This window comes from Leucoraja erinacea, chromosome 40 (assembly GCF_028641065.1).
Source record: "Leucoraja erinacea ecotype New England chromosome 40, Leri_hhj_1, whole genome shotgun sequence".
NCBI classification, from domain to species: Eukaryota; Metazoa; Chordata; class Chondrichthyes; order Rajiformes; family Rajidae; genus Leucoraja; species Leucoraja erinaceus.
In genome coordinates, this window is record NC_073416.1 from 374,282 (window position 1) to 396,290 (window position 22,009).

The 22,009-nt window shown below is 49.0% G+C and overlaps 1 protein-coding gene across 1 annotated transcript in view; it reads left to right on the top strand.

Moving 5' to 3' along the window:
* LOC129714642 (formin-like protein 3) overlaps positions 1-21,476 on the top strand; it is a 118,097-nt gene extending 96,621 nt beyond the window's left edge. The window contains 8 exon segments of the mRNA XM_055664361.1: positions 763-835; positions 1,982-2,032; positions 2,035-2,063; positions 8,303-8,432; positions 11,754-11,917; positions 19,377-19,518; positions 20,801-20,926; positions 21,377-21,476. Of these exon segments, the coding sequence (XP_055520336.1) occupies positions 763-835; positions 1,982-2,032; positions 2,035-2,063; positions 8,303-8,432; positions 11,754-11,917; positions 19,377-19,518; positions 20,801-20,892 (681 nt within the window). The 3' untranslated portion in view covers positions 20,893-20,926; positions 21,377-21,476.
* The last annotated feature ends 533 nt before the right edge of the window (positions 21,477-22,009 follow it).

The following is a 22,009-nucleotide window of genomic DNA, read 5'->3' on the forward strand; positions in this document are numbered from 1 at the left end:
CAAGCCTAGTCTTTTCAATCTTTCCTCATATGACAGTCCCGCCATCCCAGGGATCAACCTCGTGAACCTACGCTGCACTGCCTCAATCACAAGGATGTCCTTCCTCAAATTAGGAGACCAAAACTGTACACAATACTCCAGATGTGGTCTCACCAGAGCCCTATACAAGTGCAGAAGAACCTCTTTACTCCTATACTGAAATCCTCTTGTTATGAAGGCCAACATTCCATTAGCTTTCTTCACTGCCTGCTGTACCTGCACGCCAACTTTCAGTGACTGATGTACAAGGACGCCTAGGTCTCGCTGTACCTCCCCCTTACCTAACCGAACCCCATTGAGATAATAATCTGCCCCCTTGTTTTTGCCGCCAAAGTGGATAACCTCACATTTATCTATATTACACTGCATCTGCCACGCATCTGCCCACTCACTCAACCTGTCCAGGTCACCCTGCAACCTCCTAACATCCTCTTCACAGTTCACGCTGCCACCCAGCTTTGTGTCTTCCGCAAACTTGCTAGTGTTGCTCCTAATTCCCTCTTCCAGATATATGGTAAACTGTTGCGGCCCCAACACCGAGCCTTGCGACACTCCACTCGCCACTGCCTGCCATTCTGAAAAGGACCCGTTCACTCCTACTCTTTGCTTCCGGTCTGCCAACCAATTTTCTATCCATGTCAACACCCTACCCCCAATACCATGTGATCTCATGTTGTTCGGGGAGATGGCTGTAAGATTTATTTGTTCTACTTTTTCTTTTAGCAATTGAATGCAATAATAGCAGCCTCGATGTCTATCAAGACCTCACAGAAGTTGAAGGCTATGTTGGAGGTGAGTGGTTTCATTCTAGGCCCACACCGGGTAGGACTGCCTGAGGTATCTAGGCTGCAATGCCAGAGTAAGTAGGCCCATGCTAATTCACAGGCACTGGCCTGCAGAGACCTCGTAGCTCAGCTGGTAAAGGGCAACCATGATGTGCTGTATACTCATGGTCAGGGTTGCCAGGCGGCTGCAGAGAAAGAAAGGCACCTGCATTTCTATAGCGCCTTGTCATGTGCTGCCGATAACTGCCGTAGTAAAGGAGTAGCCATGGCAACCATACCTTGGTTGAGCACGCTCCCACAGACTTAACGCATTTGGAGAAGTTATTCCCTTATCCTAAACATTATTCCCTTATCTTAAACGTTATTCCCTTATCATGTATCTATACACTGTGAATGACTAGATTGTAATCATGTGTTGTCTTTCCGCTGACTGGTTAGCACGCAACAAAAGCTTTGCACTGTGCCTGTATGTGTACGTGACAATAAACTAAACTAAAACTGAACTGAAACGGAGATGATGAAGTATTACCAGCGCTGGAGGTGACCACTCGTGCCGTCCCTGCTGTCCCTCTGCCCTTTTGGGGACAGTGCCCGCCATTCCTTTGCCTCCACCCTGGGAGGTTAAAAGACAGGGGTTGACTAGGGCCTTAGCTGAAAGATGGCACCTCCCACAGTACAGCACTGTAGTGTTCCTTGGCACTGCACCAGGGAAAGCTCCAACAGTGCCCCGGCCCAAGCTGGCAGCCAGCACCACACTGACCCACTGATAGTGCCCTCTGCCTCCACTGCCCCACATAGGCATGGCTGTGCCCAGTCTGACCGTCACCTCAGATGGCAGCCATATCCAGGGAAGGAATGAAGGGGGACCCAGCATGGGGGGTGGGGGGGAGGAGGCGAGAGAACCAAAGGAGACCCGTCGGATACCGTGGATACTTTGTGACTGTCGGCGCCCTTTATGTGGCAGCTATTTGCATACCATGTGAATTCACTGTGACTCGTCACTTGTGGCAATAAAGCATCTTCCATTGAAATTCAGATGACAGCGCAGTGTGACTCACTCGCTCCGTCAATGCTGCTGTCCTATGCCCTTTCCCGTCCGGGACAGTGAGGTCTGCCACTGTGTTGCCTCCAATAATGGGCCCTTCCCCCTCTCCCAGGGATTATCCTGGCGCCTTAGGTGACTATGGCACCTAGCAAACGTGGAGCTGTGTAGGCTTCAAACTGCAGAGCTTGCACCAGGTATGTAACTATTCCACTCACCTTCTCTGCTGCATTTTTGTTACTGATGATGTGTTTAAAAGCTGCTGCAATCTGCAGTGTGTGGGACCTCTTCATCAATGCAGTGAACAATTCTGGAGAGTAGTTTGCTAATCCGATGGGCTGTCAAAGCAGCCTGTAGGAAGGAACTGCAGGCCCTGGTTTAAGTCAAAGGTAGACGCAAAATGCTGGAGTAACTCAGCGGGACGGGCAGCATCTCTGGAAACATAGACATAGAAACATAGAAATTAGGTCCAGGAGCAGGCCATTCGGCCCTTCGTGCCTGCACCGCCATTCAATATGATCATGGCTGATCATCCAACTCAGTATCCCGTACCTGCCTTCTCTCCATACCCTCTGATCCCCTTGGCCATAAGGGCCACATCTAACTCCCTCTTAAACATAGCCAATGAACTGGCCTCAACTACCCTCTGTGGCAGAGAGTTCCAGAGATTCACCACTCTCTGTGTGAAAAAAGTTCTTCTCATCTCGGTTTTAAAACGGATTTCCCCCTTATCCTTAAGCTGTGACCCCCTTGTCTGGGACTTCCCTGAACAGCAGGAACAATCTTCCTGCATCTAGCCTTCCAACCCCTTAAGATTTTGTAAGTTGGTATGTATCCCTATTCAATCTTCTAAATTCTAGAGAGTATAAACCAAGTCTATGATGTGTTCATAAGACTGCTGCAATCAGCAATGTGTGGTGAACCTCTCTCTGCAACCCTCTACGGGAACGGGTGACGAGAGGGTTTGCCCTTCATGGGCGTCAAAGCATGCCTTTCTCTAGAAGATGCTGCCTGTCCCGCTGAGTTTAAGCAAAGGTCCAAACCAAAGTTCTTGTGATTCTAAAGACTGACACAAACGGGCAGCATCTCTGGAGAAAGGAATGGGTGACGTTTCGGGGCGAGACCTTTCCTCAGACTGAGAGTCGGGGGGGGGGGGGGGGGGTGGTGTGGAACTAGAGGTATGTAAAGGCACAGGACAAATCAGAGCCGGCACTGATGACCAAAAAAGGTGGAGCCCACAATGGTCCGTTGTGGAAGAGGTGATAATGAAGGGATACGAACAGTGGAACTAGTAGGACCACTAGGGTGTGGGAGGGATGGAGAGAGGGGGAATTCAAGGGCTACTTGAAGTTAGAGAAGTCAATGTTCACACCGCTGGGGTGTAAGCTGTCCAAGTGAAATATGAGGCGCTGTTTCTCCAACTTGCGTGTGGCCTCACTCTGACAGTGGAGGAGGCCCAGGACAGAAAGGTCAGTGTGGGAATGACATGTTGGCCTTCATAACGAGAGGAGTTGAGTTATAGGAGCAAAGAGGCCCTTCTGCAGTTGTACAGGGCCCTGGTGAGACCACACCTGGAGTATTGTGTACAGTTTTGGTCCCCTAATTTGAGGAAGGACATTCTTGCTATTGAGGGAGCCCAGCATAGGTTCACCAGGTTAATTCCCAGGATGGTGGGACTGTTGTATGAGGAAAGATTGGAACGACTGGGCTTGTATTCACTGGAATTTAGAAGGATGAGAGGATATCTTATAAAAACATATACAATTATATAAGGACTGGACAGGCTAGATGCAGGGAAAATGTTCCCAATGTTGGGGGAGTCCAGAACCAGGGGCCACACACTGTTTAAGAATAAGGGGAGGCCATTTAAAACTGAGGTGAGAAACAAATTTTTCACCCAGAGAGTTGTGAATTTGTGGAATTCTCTGCCACAGAGGGCAGTGGAGGCCAATTCACAAAAGAGAGTTAGATGGAGCTCTTGGGACTAGCGGAATCAAGGGATATGGGGAGAAGGCAGGAACGGGGTACTGATTGTGGATGATCAGTCATGATCACATTGAATGGCGGTGCAGGCTCAAAGGGCCGAATGGCCTCCTCTTACACCTATTTTCTATGTTTCTATGTCCCTATGGCAAACGCAGAGGTATGGGGCAATGGGAAGCCTTTCTGCTTAGGGTCCAGGGAGCAAGCCATTGGAGTTAGCGGACGAGCTCCTTCAGCGAAAGCTCCTGCTGAGGGTTTGGCCTAGTGCAAGTAGAGAACCTGGCACCGGCTATACCCAGGCCTAGTTCTAGTTTAGTTTAGAGATACAGCACGGAAACAGGCCCTTCGGCCCACCGAGTCCGTTCCAACCAGCGATCACACTAAACTATCCTACACACACTGGGGACAATTTACAATTTATACCGACACCAATGAACCTACAAACCCGCACGTCTTTGGAATGTGGGAGAGAACCGGAGCGCCCGGAGAAAACCCACGCAGGTCACGGGGAGAACGTGCAAACTCCGTACAGACAGCACCCGTGGTCAGGATGGAACTCGGGTCTCTGGCGCTGTGAGGCGGCAAATTCTACCGCTGAGCCACCGTGCCGCCCCTGGTAATGTGGGGCTTTTCTGAGGTGTTTCCAGGGACCAGTCTGTGTAGAAGTCTGTGGCAGAGAGGACAGAGAGCGAGGGAGAGGGAGAGAGAAGGATGGTGAGAGGGAGAGAGAGAGAGAGAAGGAGAGGAGAGAGGAAGGAGAGAGGAGGGAGAGGGAGAGAGAGAGAGGGAGAGGGAGAGAGAGAAGGAGAGGAGAGAGATGGAGAGAGGGGCCATTTGTGCAGCTGGACTGGGTCACACATCCAGCAACTGCAGACATGAAGGCAGACTTGTCATTGCGTGGTTTCCCCTCCCCCTTCAGGACAAACACACAACGTGGTCTAAATATAGCAGCTCAGTTAATCAAAATCACATTCCATTCATTTGTGTTTGGATCATTCCCGACTGAAACAGGATGTGCTCCCCAACTGTTTATTTCATGCGCTGGAGTGTTCAGAGACCCTCTGAGCCTCTGCCAATCTCCCAGCGTGTGGTGGAAACTGTACCAGAGGGGGCAATGCTGGCAGTGGCTCTGTCCGTGAGCGAGTGGGCATAGCGCAGGCATCAGCTGGCACGGCTCTCGTTTTCAGAAGCAAACTGCTTGCCTGACCTTTTCTTCTAACTTCAGCCCCAACTCCTTTCCATTCACCGCTCCAGGTCACGGGGCCGACCGCAAACACCTTCAAAACGTGACCATTGATTCCAATTCAATGAGTCAGCGATATTTTCTTCCCTTCCCTCCCGCACCACCCCCTCCCCGGGCACTTTCCGTTGCAACCGCAAGAAATGCAACACTTGTCCCTTCACCTCCCCCCTCGACTCCATTCAAGGACCCAAGCAGTCGTTCCAGGTGCGACAAAGGTTCACCTGCATCTCCTCCAACCTCATCTACTGCATCCACTGCTCTAGGTGTCAGCTGATCTACATCGGGGAGACTAAGCGGAGGTTGGGCGATCGTTTCGCCGAACACCTCCGCAATAACCAACCTGATCTCCCGGTGGCTCAGCACTTCAACTCCCCCTCCCATTCCCAATCCAACCTCTCTGTCCCGGGTCTCCTCCATTGTCAGAGTGAGCAACAGTGGAAATTTGGAGGAACAGCACCTCATATTCCGCCTGGGTTGCTTGCGTCCTGATGGCATGAACGTTGAATTCTCCCAATTTTGCTGTCTCCTCCCCTTCCTTAACCCTCAAGCTGTCTCCTCCCACCCTCCTATCCGCCCGGCCCTCGGGCTCCTCCTCCTCCCCTTTTCCTTCCTTCTTCCCCCCTCCACCCCCCATCAGTCTGAAGAAGGGTTTCGGCCCGAAACGTCGCCTATTTCCTTCGCTCCATAGATGCTGCTGCACCCGCTGAGTTTCTCCAGCATTTTTGTGTACCTTTTATATTTTCTTGTTATATGTTCCGAGGCGCTGTAAAATGCTTTGCTCTGCTGACAACCGTGTAAAAGCCTATAGCACACCTCGCCCTGACAGTAGGCATGATGGGGCGGACAATGTTACAGAAGTTCACCGCACTGTCCTATCTACCGCCTGTCAACGCACGTCCCCATCGTTCTCGACAGCGCCCCTCTGCCCGTACATCTTTGGCTTGATTATGCAAGTAGAGCTGGGGGAATGTGGAGGGTCACATCTTCCACAGAGTGGGGAGTGAAAAGGTGAGATCCTTCCCCCCCTCATCACCCCACCACCTCCGACGAACGTTTATAACAAAAATAACCCAGATGCTGGAAATCTGAAACAAAGACGGAAAATGCTGGAAGGTTTGGTAGCATCCGTGGACAGAGAGACAAAATGACCAGGTTCCAGGTGTGGAGCCATTCATTGAAAGCTCCAAGACCTCAGTTCAATAGTTTTTCCTTGTCGGTGAGTGGGAAAGCGGGATATGTCACAAAGCCCGGAATATGAAGTTAGCTTTAGGTTGAGCTGCGCTCTGTCTAGGACAGCCTAGGGTCGGGCAGTCGGATGGTTTTTCAAGCTTGCTGGTGGAGTATGGCAAGTTGTATAGGTAAAGAAGATAGGCAAAAAGTGCTGGAGTAACTCAGCGGGACAGGCAGTATCTCTGGAGAGAAGGAATAGGTGGCATTTCGGGTCAAGACCCTTCTTCACACAAGGAACTTTCTGATGATAGACACAAAATGTTGGAGTAACTCAGCGGGACAGGCAGCATCTCTGGAGAAAAGGAATGGGTGGCGTTTCGGATCGAGATATGTCGACCCGACACGTCACCCATTCCTTCTCTCCAGAGACGCTGCCTGTCCCGCTGAGTTACTCCAGCTTTCTGTGTCTATCTTCAGTGCAAACCAGCATCTGCAGTTCCTTGGTAGACAAAAATGCTGGAGAAACTCAGCGGGTGCAGCAGCGTCTATGGAGCGAAGGAAATAGGCAGCGTTTCGGGCCGAAACCCTTCTTCAGGGTGCCGTCTGTACGTTCTGCAGTTCCTTCCTACACACATGTTTGCTTTCTATTTCTTCCACACTTTCAGCAGGCACAACTTTATTTTGGTTCCACCAAGAAACTTTGTTTCTGTGTAAGATAGTTTGCAAAAGTGCCTTTCCCCCCCCCTCCAAGATGAGAACAGCGAACTACTTGAAACAAATCTGGGTTTGCCAGCTGGCAGTGTGTCATCTTTGGTTGGCAATCGCTAGAATCCAAGAACAGTTTCTTTCAGAGGAGTTTAACTGGGTGCAGAGCCACAAGCCTACTGTTGGTCTTCAGCCCACAGACTTGGAACAGTCAAAGGACAAGTTCGCACTGCTCTTTATGACTTGGGAATGTGTCTACATGCAGCTCAGACACGGACCCTCCAGCTCAATGTGTCCACACTAACCACTATGGACCCCTCTGCACTAATCCCATTCACCAGAACTTTGCTCGTAGCTTCTCTGCTTTGGCAATTCAGGTGCTGGTCCAGATACCACTTGCATGTTGTGAGAGTCACAACCTCCACCACCCACTCAGCCAGCATGCTCATCTCGGTCCTAAAAAATTTCCCCTTTATCCTTAAACTGTGACCCCAGACTGAGACTGAGGAGACTGAAGAAGGTCCACCTGTCTCCTCAGATCCTGGTGAACTTCTACCGCTGCACCATCGAGAGCATCCTTACCAACTGCATCACAGTATGGTATGGCAACTGCTCTGTCTCCGACCGGAAGGCATTGCGGAGGGTGGTGAAAATTGCCCAACGCATCACCGGTTCCTCGCTCCCCTCCATTGAGTCTGTCCAAAGCAAGCGCTGTCTGCGGAGGGCGCTCAGCATCGCCAAGGACTGCTCTCACCCCAACCATGGACTGTTTACCCTCCTACCATCCGGGAGGCGCTACAGGTCTCTCCGTTGCCGAACCAGCAGGTCGAGGAACAGCTTCTTTCCGGCGGCTGTCACTCTACTCAACAACGTCAGTGACTCGGTGACTGCCAATCACCACCCCACCCCCCGCCCCCGGACACTTATTATTATTTATTCAAACCGTTTGCTATGTCGCTCTTCCAGGGAGATGCTAAATGCATTTCGTTGTCTCTGTACTGTACACTGACAATGACAATTAAAATTGAATCTGAATCTGAATCTGAATCTGAATCTTGTTCTGGATATCCTCCCTTATTCCTTTATCCTGTGGACGGCTCGATTGTAATCATGTATTGTCTTTCCGCTGACTGGTTAGCACGCAACAGAAGCTTTTCACTGTACCTCGGTACACGTGACAATAAACTGAACTGAGCTGAACAAGCTGAAGAGCTGCTGCTTCTCAATTTGACACCCCATAAGGAATCTAGTTTGCGAAAGACAACTGGTGAAGAGAAATAGAAAGCAACGTGATTTTTCTGTTGATTCTGAAATGTGTTTTGTTTGTGCGTGCAGCTCTCAGACACCAAATCGACGGATCGGAAGCTGACCCTGCTGCACTACATTGCGATCGTCGTGAAGAGGAAGTACTGCAACATCGCCACCTTCTGGAACGAGCTGCATTACATCGAGAAAGCCGCAGCAGGTCGGTGCCAACTTTCTGCTCCAGCTGCCTGCTGTCAACAAGAGATTAGAAACATAGAAACATAGAAATTAGGTGCAGGAGTAGGCCATTCGGCCCTTCGAGCCTGCACCGCCATTCAATATGATCATGGCTGATCATCCAACTCAGTATCCCGTACCTGCCTTCTCTCCATACCCTCTGATCCCCTTGGCCACAAGGGCCACATCTAACTCCCTCTTAAATATAGCCAATGAACTGTGGCCTCAACTACCCTCTGTGGCAGAGAGTTCCAGAGATTCACCACTCTCTGTGTGGAAAAAGTTCTCCTCATCTCGGTTTTAAAGGATTTCCCCCTTATCCTTAAGCTGTGACCCCTTGTCCTGGACTTCCCCAACATCGGGAACAATCTTCCTGCATCTAGCCTGTCCAACCCCTTAAGAATTTTGTGAGTTTCTATAAGATCCCCTCTCAATCTCCTAAACTCTAGAGAGTATAAACCAAGTCTATCCAGTCTTTCTTCATAAGACAGTCCTGACATCCCAGGAATCAGATTGGCAGAGTTTAACTTCTGTAGTTTAGTTTAGTTTAGTTTAGAGATACAGAGTGGCCCTTTGGCCCACCGAGTCCACACCGACCAGTGATCACCGCACACTGACACTAATGCACACTACACACTAAGGGCAATTTACACTTACACCAAGCCGATTAACGTACAAACCTGTACATCTTTAGAGTGCGGGAGGAAACCGATGATTTTGGAGAAAACCCACGTAGGTCACGGGGAGAACGTGCAAACTCCGTACAGACAGCACCCGTAGCCGGGATCGAAAACCAGGGTCTGCATTCGCTGTAATGCAGCGACGTTACCGCTGCACCACCGTACCGCCATTCTGTAGGTCCCTTCGTTATATTGCCTTTCAGCAAGGCAGGTAAACAGGATAGACATCCTTTACTGATGAGGATCAACATTGAACTAATAGCAGCAACAGATGCAGCAATTTATCACAAGTCAGTCTACATTGTACACATCAATAAACACTGCTGCCATAACAAGGGAACAAACAGAAAATAATCACCCACATCTTATTCTGTCAATTAACCATTTATGTACAATATACAATTATGGATAAAATTACAGCCCCTCCACTGATATTCCGGCCCCCATGGTTCCGGAGTCTTTCCGGATTATCCGTGTTGCCGGACCAACAGAGGTCACGGCCTCCGAGAGGAGCCCAACAGCACCGGAATGTTCCACCTAGGCTGCCGAGGGGCCGAGGTACCGGCCCGCAAAGCCGGCCTCGGATGTTGGCCGCGGGAACGGACCTGCCGGAGTTCCAGAGCCCCAGCCGCGTGGGGGGGGAGGGGCAGATTGGACCCTTTGATCGGCCTCTGAAGTCCCGATGAGGTGGAGATTGGCCGTCCCATCCGGGGGGGACTTCCGGGGGAATTTCAAGTGCGCTCTCGGAATTTTGTCCGGATTAAAGGAGGTGCTGGACCAGCAGATTCCGGAAAATCCCTGGTGGACCTGTACTTATAAAGCACATCTCTTCACACTCAGGAACTAAACATTATTAAGTCTACTCATGTTCTAATCTTTGCATCTTCAACCTACAGATAAACTATACATAACTACTTTGCTCTATATATCCTGTCTACAGATAAACCCAATGGATAACTTCTCCAATGCCTTGATATACAGTATAACATCCACATCTTGCACTGTAGAAAGCCATGACCGCAGTGTAACACACCCGTTTCACAACATTCCCAAAACTTCACATAGACCAATATCCCATTAACTATGCCAATAATTGCAATGACAAATCAGTGGTGCAGCTGGTCGAACCACTGCCTCTCAAGTCCAGTGACCAAGGTTGAATCCTGATCTCTGTGTGGAGTTTGCACGTTCTCCCCGTGACATGCGTGGGTTTTCTCCGGGTACTCCGGTTTCCTCCCCCATTCCAAAGACGTACAGGCTTGTAGGCTAATTGGCTTCGGTAAAGAATGTAAATTGTCCCTAGTGTGTGGGATAGTGTTAGTGTACAGGGATCGCTGGTCGGTGTGGACTGGGTGGGCCGAAGGGCCTGTTTCCGTGCTGTATCTCTAAACTAAACTAAACCAAGCAGCCAGTGCCTGCTCTCATTACTGCTCCATCATGGGGCCCTGTTCTTCTGTCCTCCCAAACCCATTGTCAGTTGGCTGTTCATAGGCTTCTCTCCATGTTGCTGTGCAGTGAGGCTAGTAAACAGGATGTCGCATCTAGCCAAACTTCCTCTATTCATGGTGGACAATCACAAAACAACAACATATCAAAAACAAGACCGAATGTATGAGATGAGATGTTTGCCGGAGGAGGTAGTTGAGGCTGGAACTAGCCCAACGTTTAAGAAACAATTAGACAGGTTCAAGGATAGGACGGGTTTGGAGGGAAATCAGCCAAATGCGGGCAGGTGGGACTAGTGTAGATGGGACATGTTGGCCGGTGTGGGCAAGTAGGGCCGAAGGGCCTGTTTCCATGCTGTATCACTCTGTGACTATGTAGGAGCTGATGGAGTGGCACGTGACCAACTCCAGACGGTCTCACCTTGAATCCAGACAATTCTGAAAGGAAGAAATAGTCTCATAATCATAGAATCATACAGCATGGAAACAGGCCCTTCAGCCCAACTCGTCCATACCATCCAAGATGCCCCATCTAAGCTAGTCCCATTTGCCTGCTTTTGGTCCATATTCCTCCAAACTTTTCCCATTCATGTACCTGCCCAGATGTTTTCTAAATGTTGTATAGTCAATGGGTGGGGAATGCATCCAGTATCTCATTCAATCTCTTTGACACAACCTGTACAACAGTGAGGGAGAGATTGTGTGGTGGCACGGTGGCGCAGCGGTAGAGTCGCTGCCTCACGGCGCCAGAGACCCAGGTTCGATCCCGACTACGGGCGCTGTCTGTACAGAGTGTGTACGTTCTCCCCGTGACCTGCGTGGGTTTTCTGCGAGATCTTCGGTTTCCTCCCACACTCCAAAGACGTGCGGGTTTGTAGGTTAATTGGCTTGGTGTAAATGTAAATTGTCCCTAGTGTGTGTGTAGGATAGTGTTAGTGTGCGGGGATCGCTGGTCGGTGCGGACTCGGTGGGCTGAAGGGCCTGTTTCCGTGCTGTATCTCTAAACTAAACTAAGCTAAAATGTCCATTATCTCATTCAATTGCTTGACAAAAGTGTACGAGGGAGGGAGAGACTGTGTTCCTCAAAGGATTCTCCGATCTTGTGTGTGTGGGGGGGCTTTCTGAGCAAGGAGATGGCCATTGTGATGGGCTTCCTGACCGTTTCATTTTTTCCCACAGTTTCGTTGGAAAATGTCCTGTTGGACGTGAAGGAGATGGGCCACAACATGGAACTGGTGAAACGGGAGAGCAATAAGCACGAGCATAACCTGGTGCTGAAGGATTTCCTGTCACTAAATGAAGGGAAGTTGGAAAAACTGCAACGAGACTCCAAAACTGCGCAGGCAAGTGGAATGTGGCGCTGAGCGCCTTTCCCATCTTTAACTTTGGTCTCGGCATTCCAGTTCTCAGCCTAAGTAGGCAGTGAAGAAAGCCAATGGCATGTTGGCCTTCATCGCCAAAGCATTTGTGTTTAGGAGGCCCTTCTGCCATTGTACAGGTTCCTGGTGAGACCACACCAGGAGTATTGTGTGCAGTTTTGGTCTCTTAATTTGCGGAAGGACATTCTTGCTATTGAGGGAGCCCAGCGTAGGTTCACCAGGTTAGTTCCCGGGATGGCGGGACTGACGTATGATGAAATAATGGATCGACTGGGCTGATATTCACTGGAATTTAGAAGGATGAGAGGTTATCTTATAGAATTATATAAAATTCTTAGAGGATTGGACAGGGTGGATGCAGGAAAAATGTTACTGATGTTGGGGGAGTCCAGAACCAGGGGCCACAGTTTAAGAATAAGGAGTAGGCCATTTAGGAATGAGATGAGGAAAAACCTTTTTACCCAGAGAGTTGTGAATCTGTGGAATTCTCTTCCACAGAAGGCAGTGGAGGCCAATTCACTGGATGTTTTCAAGAGAGAGTTAGATTTAGCTCTTGGGGCTAACGGAATCAAGGAATATGGGGAGAAAGCAGGAACGGGAGTACTGATTGTGGATGATCAGCCATGATCATATTGAATGGCGGTGATGGCTCGAAGGGCCGAATGGCCTACTCCGCCACCTATTTTCTATGTTTCTAAGCTGTTCAGCGCAGGTTCAGTCTAAGCCCCAAACATATAAACAGTCAGGATGTGCCATGCCTTATTTCTTCAGTGCAATGGTTGCTATTTATACATTGAAAGAGGTTATGGTTTATGGTCAAAGGAGTAGCATTAGGCCATTCAGAACCAGAGTTTGACTTCTGAACTTCTCACCCCATGTGTTCAGCAGACCATCAGGCCCAGGGGATTTATCATCCTTCAGTCCCATCAGCCTACCCAATACTATTTCTCACCTAATGAAAATTTCTTCCAGTTCCTCTACCCCCTTAGATCCTCTGTCCTCCAGTACATCTGGGAGGTTGTTAGTGTCTTCCTTAGTGAAGACAGATCCGAAATACCTGTTCAACTCTACTGCCATTTCCTTGTTACCCATAATAATTTCACCCGTGTCTGCATTCAAGGGACCCACATTTGACTTTGAAGAGATAGCAGACGTTGTTGGGCCAACTAGAGATCATTTAATGATGGGGCCATGCATGGAGGTTGCAATGACCACAGACTATTGTTGGTGTGGGAGGGATCCGGTCAGTGAATTACATAAAGGGGCAGACCGGAGTTCAGCTCCCTCCCCCCCTCAGACTGTTGGACTGCTGAGACAAGACAGCTTTAAGAAGTAGACCATGACAATGCTAGGAAGGCATGTTTCTGCTCCATGGCTGAAGGTCCCAAAATGGCAATAAATGTGTTAGGGAGCAGATCGACCATGTCCTTATTGAATACAGAACAGTCTCAAGGGGCCGAATGGCCTCCTCCTGTTCCTCTGTTTCCAATGCTAGGTTCCAGACAGCAATTGGATCATGGTTACACAAAAAAGCTGGAGAAACTCAGCGGGTGCAGCAGCATCTATGGAGCGAAGGAAATGGGCAACGTTTCGGGCCGAAACCCTGAAGGAAGTAGGCAACGTTTCGGGCCGAAACCCTTCTTCAGACATATCTGCATATCTGCAGTTCCCTCTTAAACTGCACCCGCTGAGTTTCTCCAGCTTTTTTGTGTAACCTTCGATTCTCCAGCATCTGCAGTTCCCTCTTAAGCAATTGGATCATATTTGACACTTAGATTTGACACACCAGACAGCACTTAGTCTAATTCCCAATGTCTCAAACAAAAATGGAACTATTTTTCATGACGTTCTGATGATTTTCTCCGGAGATTTTGCTCGTGGTCAAGTCCTGGAAATGAATCTGCGATTTCTGGGGACTCCACGGCGTTCTTGGAAAGCTGACAACACAAGTGCTCGGAGCTGCAAACAGATTTCCAAAGGGGGTTTGCTGTGATTTTCTTCCAAGTGGCCACGGCACAAAGTGAACAATAGTTTGGCGGAATCACGCCCTGGGACAGGATATGTCAAACAAATTGCAAAGTGGGCGTTCCACGCTGTCCCTGTCCTGGTTTTGCAGAGAATCCCAGCCAGGTTCTCCGCTGAAGGGCGGGGAGGGACTGGGATGAAATGGAATGTGTGGGAAAATGTTTGACTACCGACAACTCCCGGCCAAGTTTTTGAATCAACATTACTGGTGAGAAAATGATGGCAAGACTGCAACAAAATCTTTAAAACAGCAGAGAAGAGGTGGGGGGGGGGGGGTCATTGCTTCTTGACGTTTAGCACTAACGCCTAGTTGCTTGACCCGTGACCTTTCAGCGCGGAAACAGGCCCTTCGGCCCACCGAGTCCGCACCTTCCCCACGTGCACTAAAACCATCCTACACACACTAGGAACAATCTTTACATTTATGCAAAGCCGATTAACCTACAAACCCGCACGTCTTTGGAGTGTGGGAGGAAACCGGAGCACCCGGAGAAAACCCACGCAGGTCACGGGGAGAACGTGCAAACTCCGTACAGACAAGATGCTGTGGAAAGCATCTAGTCCGGAAATATTACCATCTGGTTTGGGAATTGCTCTGCCAAGGACAAGAAGGCTCTGTAGAGAGTAGTGCGTTCAGCCGAACGCACTATGGGAACTTCACTTGCCCCCTGCAGGAACTATACATTTGCAACTCCAGAGCCAATAATATCATGGGGGACCCTTTCCCCCCCCAGCAACGGACTGTTCCAGCCGCTACGGTCAGGCAAACGCCTCCGTTGCCATGCTGTGTGAACGGAGAGGTTGAGAAGGAGTTTCTTCCCAGAGGCCATTCGGACTGTAAACTCCTATCTCACCAGGGACTAACTCCACTGAACCTTTTTCCTTCCGCCCACAATATTTAATATGTAAAAAACTGTTGTGATCTCAAGGTGTAGGACACAGCAAGTTGTTTGTTTGATTCTGTTTTGCAGAAAAGTCCTTTCGCCACTGTGTTCATTTTGCACATCTCGTTGTTGTTGTGAATCCTACTTGTTGACTTGACTGAGACTGATATGCTCCATATAACAATTGCATGTGAAACAGGCCATCTCGTGACTTCTGCCGAACACATAATCTTAGCCATATACCTGCGCTCAGACCATAACCCTCCATTCTAGATCCCACCCTAAAAACTAGACAATTATATTAACATTAAAAAACACCTGCCTCCACCACCTTTGGCATGAGTAAAGAAGTTCCCCCTCATGTTACCCTAAACTTCAGTCCCTTAATTTTCAAGTCATGTTGTTTGGCACTTCCCGAGTCGCAGTGGAAAAAAGCTTTCCACGTCAACTCTGCACTCTGAGCTGTAAAGGGAATTGAATTCCCCCCTAAGAGGTGACAAAGAATAAAGGGGAAGGCTATGGACAAGAATGCTTGAAACATTATAAGGAAATAGGCCAACCGTTTCAGGGCCGACTTTCTTCTCTGTAACTTAGTTGCTGAACCTCTATCAAGGTCCAGGCAACGTTTCAGGTGCCCATATGAAAGCCCTACTTCGCAACAGATCTAACAGATCATAAAAAGGAATGCTCCAGGCAACATTCAGTTAGCTCCAAGGATCTCGAAACCCTTCTAGCTCACTAGGCCCGCAGAGCCGGAAATTCGCCAGGCACATATGATGACTCAGGAAATTCAGTGATCCTAGTCATTGGCGACCCCCCCAGATACATTTCGCTCAAGGACCAATAACCCTCCCAGTTAGCCAATGATTCTGGCCTCCGGTCTACCCTCTGCGGGCCCAGGTCCCGAGAGGCAGCATAACTCTTCCAAAGTTCTGCTGTATGTCCTTACTGTTTGTTTGACGCAAGGAAAAACGAACCTATTTCCTCCAGGACCACAAGGCACTGGAAAGTTGCCTATTTCCTTCCCAGCTCATACTCACATCTTCCCAGTCTGGCACCACTCTCTGAGGCAGATTGCTCTCGAAGTTCACCCCTCACTGTTTATATCCCTAGAGACTGTTGTTCGACTTCAAGGCAGTATGCCCCCCAAGTTTAATGCAGTTTTGCGTCCTCAAGTCATGTCTTTTTCTGACAACGTGCCTCTTGTCTTGAAATCTTCCTGCGATGTGACTCTACAGTGAGAAACGGAGGCTGATGTGCTCCGCGAAGGAATTGTTTACCGTGACTTCAAACGGTCTGTCCGACCCTATCCCTTCTCAGGAAGACACTAGGCTTTTAAAATGCCCTCTATCACTGTGTTTATCCCCTGTCTTTTTTTAAGTTTTAAGTCGGCGCTTTCCTAAGTGGAATGAAAGCCCTAATTCTGTGCAGCATCATCATTCTAGGGAATGGAAGCGGAAGCAGGGCTGCTCAAGTGAGAGGAGCAAGGTGTCCACGTCAAGAATCTGAAACCTCAGGGTTTATTGCTGAAAAGTCTGCTACCACACGAACACGCCCAAGGAAAAACGTTTCAGGCCCTCTGAAAGGTACTTTTCAGGCCGCAAACCTCTGTATTCAAATAGGCAACAGAAAGTTTTACACTAGAATAAAACAACATTCCACCACCATAAATGGCTTCATATCAAAAGGAATTGATGGCGAACAAAAATGCTAGAAACTCAGCGGGGTAGCACAATTAGGAGTTCAGGAGAAAGGCGTTTCGGAAACCCTCGTGCCCCAATGCATATTTCCTTCAGGATTTCGAGTCAAATCGTCCCGAAACGTTGCCTAGTTTCCTTCAGTGATTTCGGGTCTGAAGAAGGGTTTCGGCCCTGAAACGTGCCCCAACGTCTGAAGAAGGGTTTTACCTATACTCACATAGATGCTGCTGCACCCGCTGAGTTTCTCCAGCATTTTTTTATTTTCCAGCATCTGCCACAGTTCCTCTTAACCCTGAAGCGGCTCACCAGTTAGTAGCCCCCTAAACTTCTTTCCCTCCCCCCTCCGTACAGCACCCGTAGTATGGGACTGACTGGCCTGTGAGGCAACACTCTACCCGCTGCGCCACCGCTCCTCCACCACCGCTCTGCCGCGCGCGCCGTTGGTCCAGAGCTCCGTTCGGCCTCCAGAAGCAAAACGAGCTGGCGGAAAAAAAAAACAAAAAACAGGAGCACCAGAGCTCTCTCAGGAAGCCAACAAACTCAGCAGGTGAGGTAAAGCACATAACGGATGCACTTCTTCTTCAGGATCTCTGTTTTCTTTAAAGGATAAAACAAGCCAGAACCCACCACCCTTACAATACAAACTAAGCTCGAGTCCCTAGCCACACGGGCCACATCCAACATCCCTTTGAGCCATGAACGGCCTCAACTACACTCTGTGGCAGCGAGTTCCAGCGATTCACCACTCTCTGTGTGAAAAAAGTTCTTCTCATCTCGGTTTTAAAGGATTTCCCCCTTATCCTTAAGCTGTGACCCATTGTCCTGGACTTCCCCAACATCGGGAACAATCTTCCTGCATCTAGCCTGTCCAAACCCGTAAGAATTTTGTAAGTTTCTATAAGATCCCCTCTCAATCTCCTAAATTCTAGATAGTATAAACCAGTCTATCCAGTCTTTCTTTAAGACAGTCCTGACATCCCAGGAATCAGTGGTGCAACCTTTTCTGCACTCTCCTCTATGGCAAAAATTTCCATCATTTGGAGACCAAAACTGTGCGCACTCTATACCAAGTCAGGTGTGTGTCTCACCGGAGCTGCAACTTTGGTTCTCACCAAGACCCTCCTACCAAATCTGCAGTAGACCTCTCTGCTCTATACTCAAATCCTTTTTTGCAATGAAAGCCAACATACCATTTGCTTTCTTTACTGCCTGCTGCACCTGCATGCCTACCTTCAATGACTGGTGTACCATGACACCCAGGTCTCGCTGCATCTCCCCCTTTCCCAATCGGCCACCATTTAGATAATACTATTTGTAATGTATTGTAACATAATTGTATAAACTATAAACTATTATACAATTATGATACAATCCTTATTGAGGATACATTCAACACCCTGCGGAGCCCAGCGGTCACGAGAATCCCCCAGGGTACAGCCAGGATGTTGGCAGGCCCTGGGGGCAGTAGGGAAATACAGGCCATTGGCTTCAGGCACAGGAGAGACCATGTCTCTCCACGGGACTCAACAAAACTAAACTAAACTAGTTATTGTGCAGCTGTCAAATTGCACTCAGAAATCTCCCACAAGCACCAACATGGTAACACTTTTAACAGGCTGTCTTTAAGAGCAAATTAAATGGTGAATCAAGGTGCCTGATAATTTCACTGAACTGAATTGAGGTTGTTCATTGCCTTATTGACCTGTTCCAGTTGGGTATTCATTTCAAAATGAAGGAGGTCTTCTGATGCCCACCCACTTGAATGACCTGTAAACGGCAACTTGAAAAATTTTGTAAATTACCGCTGCAAGTCACCTTTGGAGTCTTATTTTATGCACCATCTTGCAAGTTCAAGTTTTTGATGAACTTTCCCGCGCTGAATATTGAACAGTAACGTCTATTTTTCTTACGCCAAGTTGTTTTTCAGTAGACTTACGCCTGTGGTGAAGCTGGGTAATATTTATTTGCCTTGGACACAAACTTGTAATCTCTTCAAAGCTTTAAAATGATTCCATGTTTTAAATTCCAGGCCTGTAAAATCTTCACATTCTGCATTTCACTCCTTCCAATTGGCTTCCAACTCCACTATCAGCTTGTTTTTGTGTTGTCTGTTAGTTTAGTTTAGGTCAGCTGAGTTTATTGTCGTGTGAGCCGAGGTACAGTGAAAAGCTTCTGTTGCGTGCTAACCTGCCAGCAGAAAGTCAGTACATGATAACAATCGAGCCGTCCACAGTGTACAGATACATGATAAAGGGAATAACGTTTAGTCCAAGATAAAATCCAGTAAAGTCTAATCAAAGATAGTCTGAAGGTCTCCAATTAGGTAGAGTTTAGTTTTGTTAGTTTGGAGTTACTCAGTGGAAACAGGCCCTTCGGCCCACCGAGTCTGTGCAGACCAGCGATCACCAACGACTAGTTCTGTAGCCTGCAAACCTGTACGTCTTTGGAGTGTGATAGTAAACCAGAGCACCTGGAGAAAACCCACGTGGTCATAGTATCAGAGTCATAGAGTGATACAGCGTGGAAACAGGCCCTTCAGCCCAACTTGCCCAACCGGTCAACACCTTCACCTTAAACCATATGTCTCTGGTCCTCAATACCCCTACTCTGGGCAAGAGACTCTGTGCATCCACCCGATCTATTCCTCTCATGTCACGGGGGAAAACGCACAAACTCCGTACAGACAGCGCCCGTAGTCAGGATGGAACCCGGGTCTCTGGCGCTGTGAGGCAGCAACTCTACCGCTGCGCCACCGTGTGCCGTCTTACGGACTTTCCGCGGGCAGCGTGCGCGGCCCGTGCTGTGCAGTAACGGTGGCAATGTTTCCTGCAGTCTCCCTGCCCCAGGAACAAGCGGCAGCACCAGGAGCTCATTGCAGAGCTGCGGAAGCGGCAGGTGAAAGAACACCCGGCCGTGTATGAAGGCAAAGACGGGACCATTGAAGACATCATCACAGGTAATGCTTGACTATATCCCAGCACACAGTGGAGACACTGGAGAGACACAGTGTTTCAAGGCTTATGGTTTGCCACAGTCTGTCGGAAGGAACTGCAGATGCTGGTTTAAACCGAAGATACCCTTGTAGACACAAAAAGCTCAGAGGGACAGGCAGCATCTCTGGAGACAGGGAATGGGTGACATTTCGGGTCAGACTCGTTTTCACACTGAACTCAAACTTTCAGTCTTGATCCAGAATATTACCCATTCCTTCTCTCCAGAGATGCTGCCTGTCCCACTGAGTTACTCCAGCACTTTGTGATTTTCCACAGTGATGGGCTTGTGTACATTTGATTCGCTTCCAGTGAGGTTTTATTTGGCAAGCATCCCTGCACTGGATGTCAGCACCACCGACCTTCATTTTCTTGCTGTAAACTTGACTTGGTTGCAACAATTGCATGCCAAGACTAACAGCATTGTTTGAGTGCAGGCGGCTTCCCTTGTTCCGCTAGAACTAATCGCCTTGTAACTGTTTGATTGTGTGGCCAAGCATTTCTTGCTGTGGTGTTTGCAATCCATTTTTTGTTGGGAGCTCAGTCATAGAGTGATACAGTGTGGAAACAGACCCTTCAGCCCAACTTGCCCATGCCGACCAACATGTCCCAGCTACACTAGACCCACCTGCCCGCGCTTGTCATATCCTATCCGTTCCTGTCTTCAACATAGCGATAGTCCCTGCCTCAACGATCTCCTCGGCTGTCATTAAATGAGGGGGGCTATGAAAGGCACCCCCAGCCCCCTTTTACAACGTGTAGGAAGGAACTGCAGATGCTGGTTTAAATCGAACCTTGATGGACATAAGCTTCATGGAGCGACTGGCCATTTAATATCCCTATGCTTATGTATCCTCCCATCAATAGCCGACCAACACGAAGCAGTATGAATCTGGAAGTAGGATTAGAGGAGAGTCCGAGCTGTATGGTGCTAGATTCAGCTCTGCGGTGGTGCAGCCTAGTGTCTCTGCGCAAGACGCTGCATTTTCTGTGCGTTTGTCCCAGTCTCGCATGTTGGCTAATGATCCAGCACCGAGCCAGCAAGAGGAGGTCTTTCAAAGGTTGCACTTTCCAACGTGTGTTTTGTTTTTTAATGCATTGTGAGGATATTAAGGCTCTTGCTATTGCTATGATTTGATGTGGTTTCTCTTTCTTGCCCCTTCCCCCGACCCTTTTGCTTCCTTCCCTCTCCCCCCTCCTCTCGCCCTTCCTCCCTTCCCCCTCTCTCACACGATCCTCCTCCTGCAGTGCTGAAGAGTGTGCCCTTCACAGCCCGGACTGCCAAACGAGGCTCTCGGTTCTTCTGTGAAACGACGTTATGTGATGAGTCCAACTGTTAATGTTTCTGCCGTTTACAGACTCCAATTGCAACAGGTTTATACCATTTTTGTTCTCTCCATTGCGGCGTTGGTGTTGTTTCTAATGCTCATTGCTGGTCCATTTGAGAATCTTCCTGTTTCAGCCCCTGCTCCCCCTCCAATCCCATCACCTTGCTTCATTGCTCGCTGCCTGTTGCTGTTTGACCAACACAATGAAGGCACTGGTCCCAAAGCCATTTACTCGTCCCGTCAATGGAGTGCTCGCCCCCCCCCCCGACCATGGGAGAGCTAAGGGAAGAGAACTTTATTTCGCCTTCCGTCACAGTGAGGAATGTGGAGGAGTCACTGTGGTGGATGTTTATGTTAACATGTGTTTTGTGTGTCCTGTTGCTTTTTGCTTGCGTGACTGACTTGGCAAATGAAATTCCTCGTATGTTGCAAAACATACTGGGCTAATAAAGTACGTTTGTGATTGATTGATTGTGATTTGCCTCGTGCCCTGTAGGTCTTGGAAACCGACCGTACTGGCGCGCAGACGCGGTGATGCGGCACGCATGGAAACACCTCTGAAGAAAGGACTTGGGTGGGATTGGGTGAGATTGGAGGGGTGGGGGGGGGTGGGGGGGAGGGGGGCGGGGGGGGGAGGGGGAGGGGAGGAATTGAAGTTACAAACAAAACCAGTGTTCCAGTCATAAGAATGTTCCTTTGACGAGCATCTGGGGATGGACATTCCACTTGCTCTGATGCCACTCTGGAACAAGGAAATTCCTGAGCGCGTATCTTCTTATCCACGACGCACGGCGCGGTGGAGAAAACCGCGGAGGGGGCGGGGCAAGGACATCGCGCTCCGTCTCGACACGGCCCGGGGGAGTCAACTTGGAACCAATCCACGGAACCTGCCCGCTGTCTCAACAAGTGAAAGTGCCCCTGCAACACATTGAACATGCCACCTCTCTAATCATTGCAGGAGGTCGGGTGGGAAGAGAGCATCTTTCAATAGGATAGAGGAAACTCAAAGAGAAGTTTTGTCCATCCAGTCAGAGTTGGAACGCCTTGAACATTGAATGCCTTTCCACGTCAGTGTTATGAAGTATTTTTTTACTGTGCCTGTAGTCTTGATTAATTTAAGACTTTTATT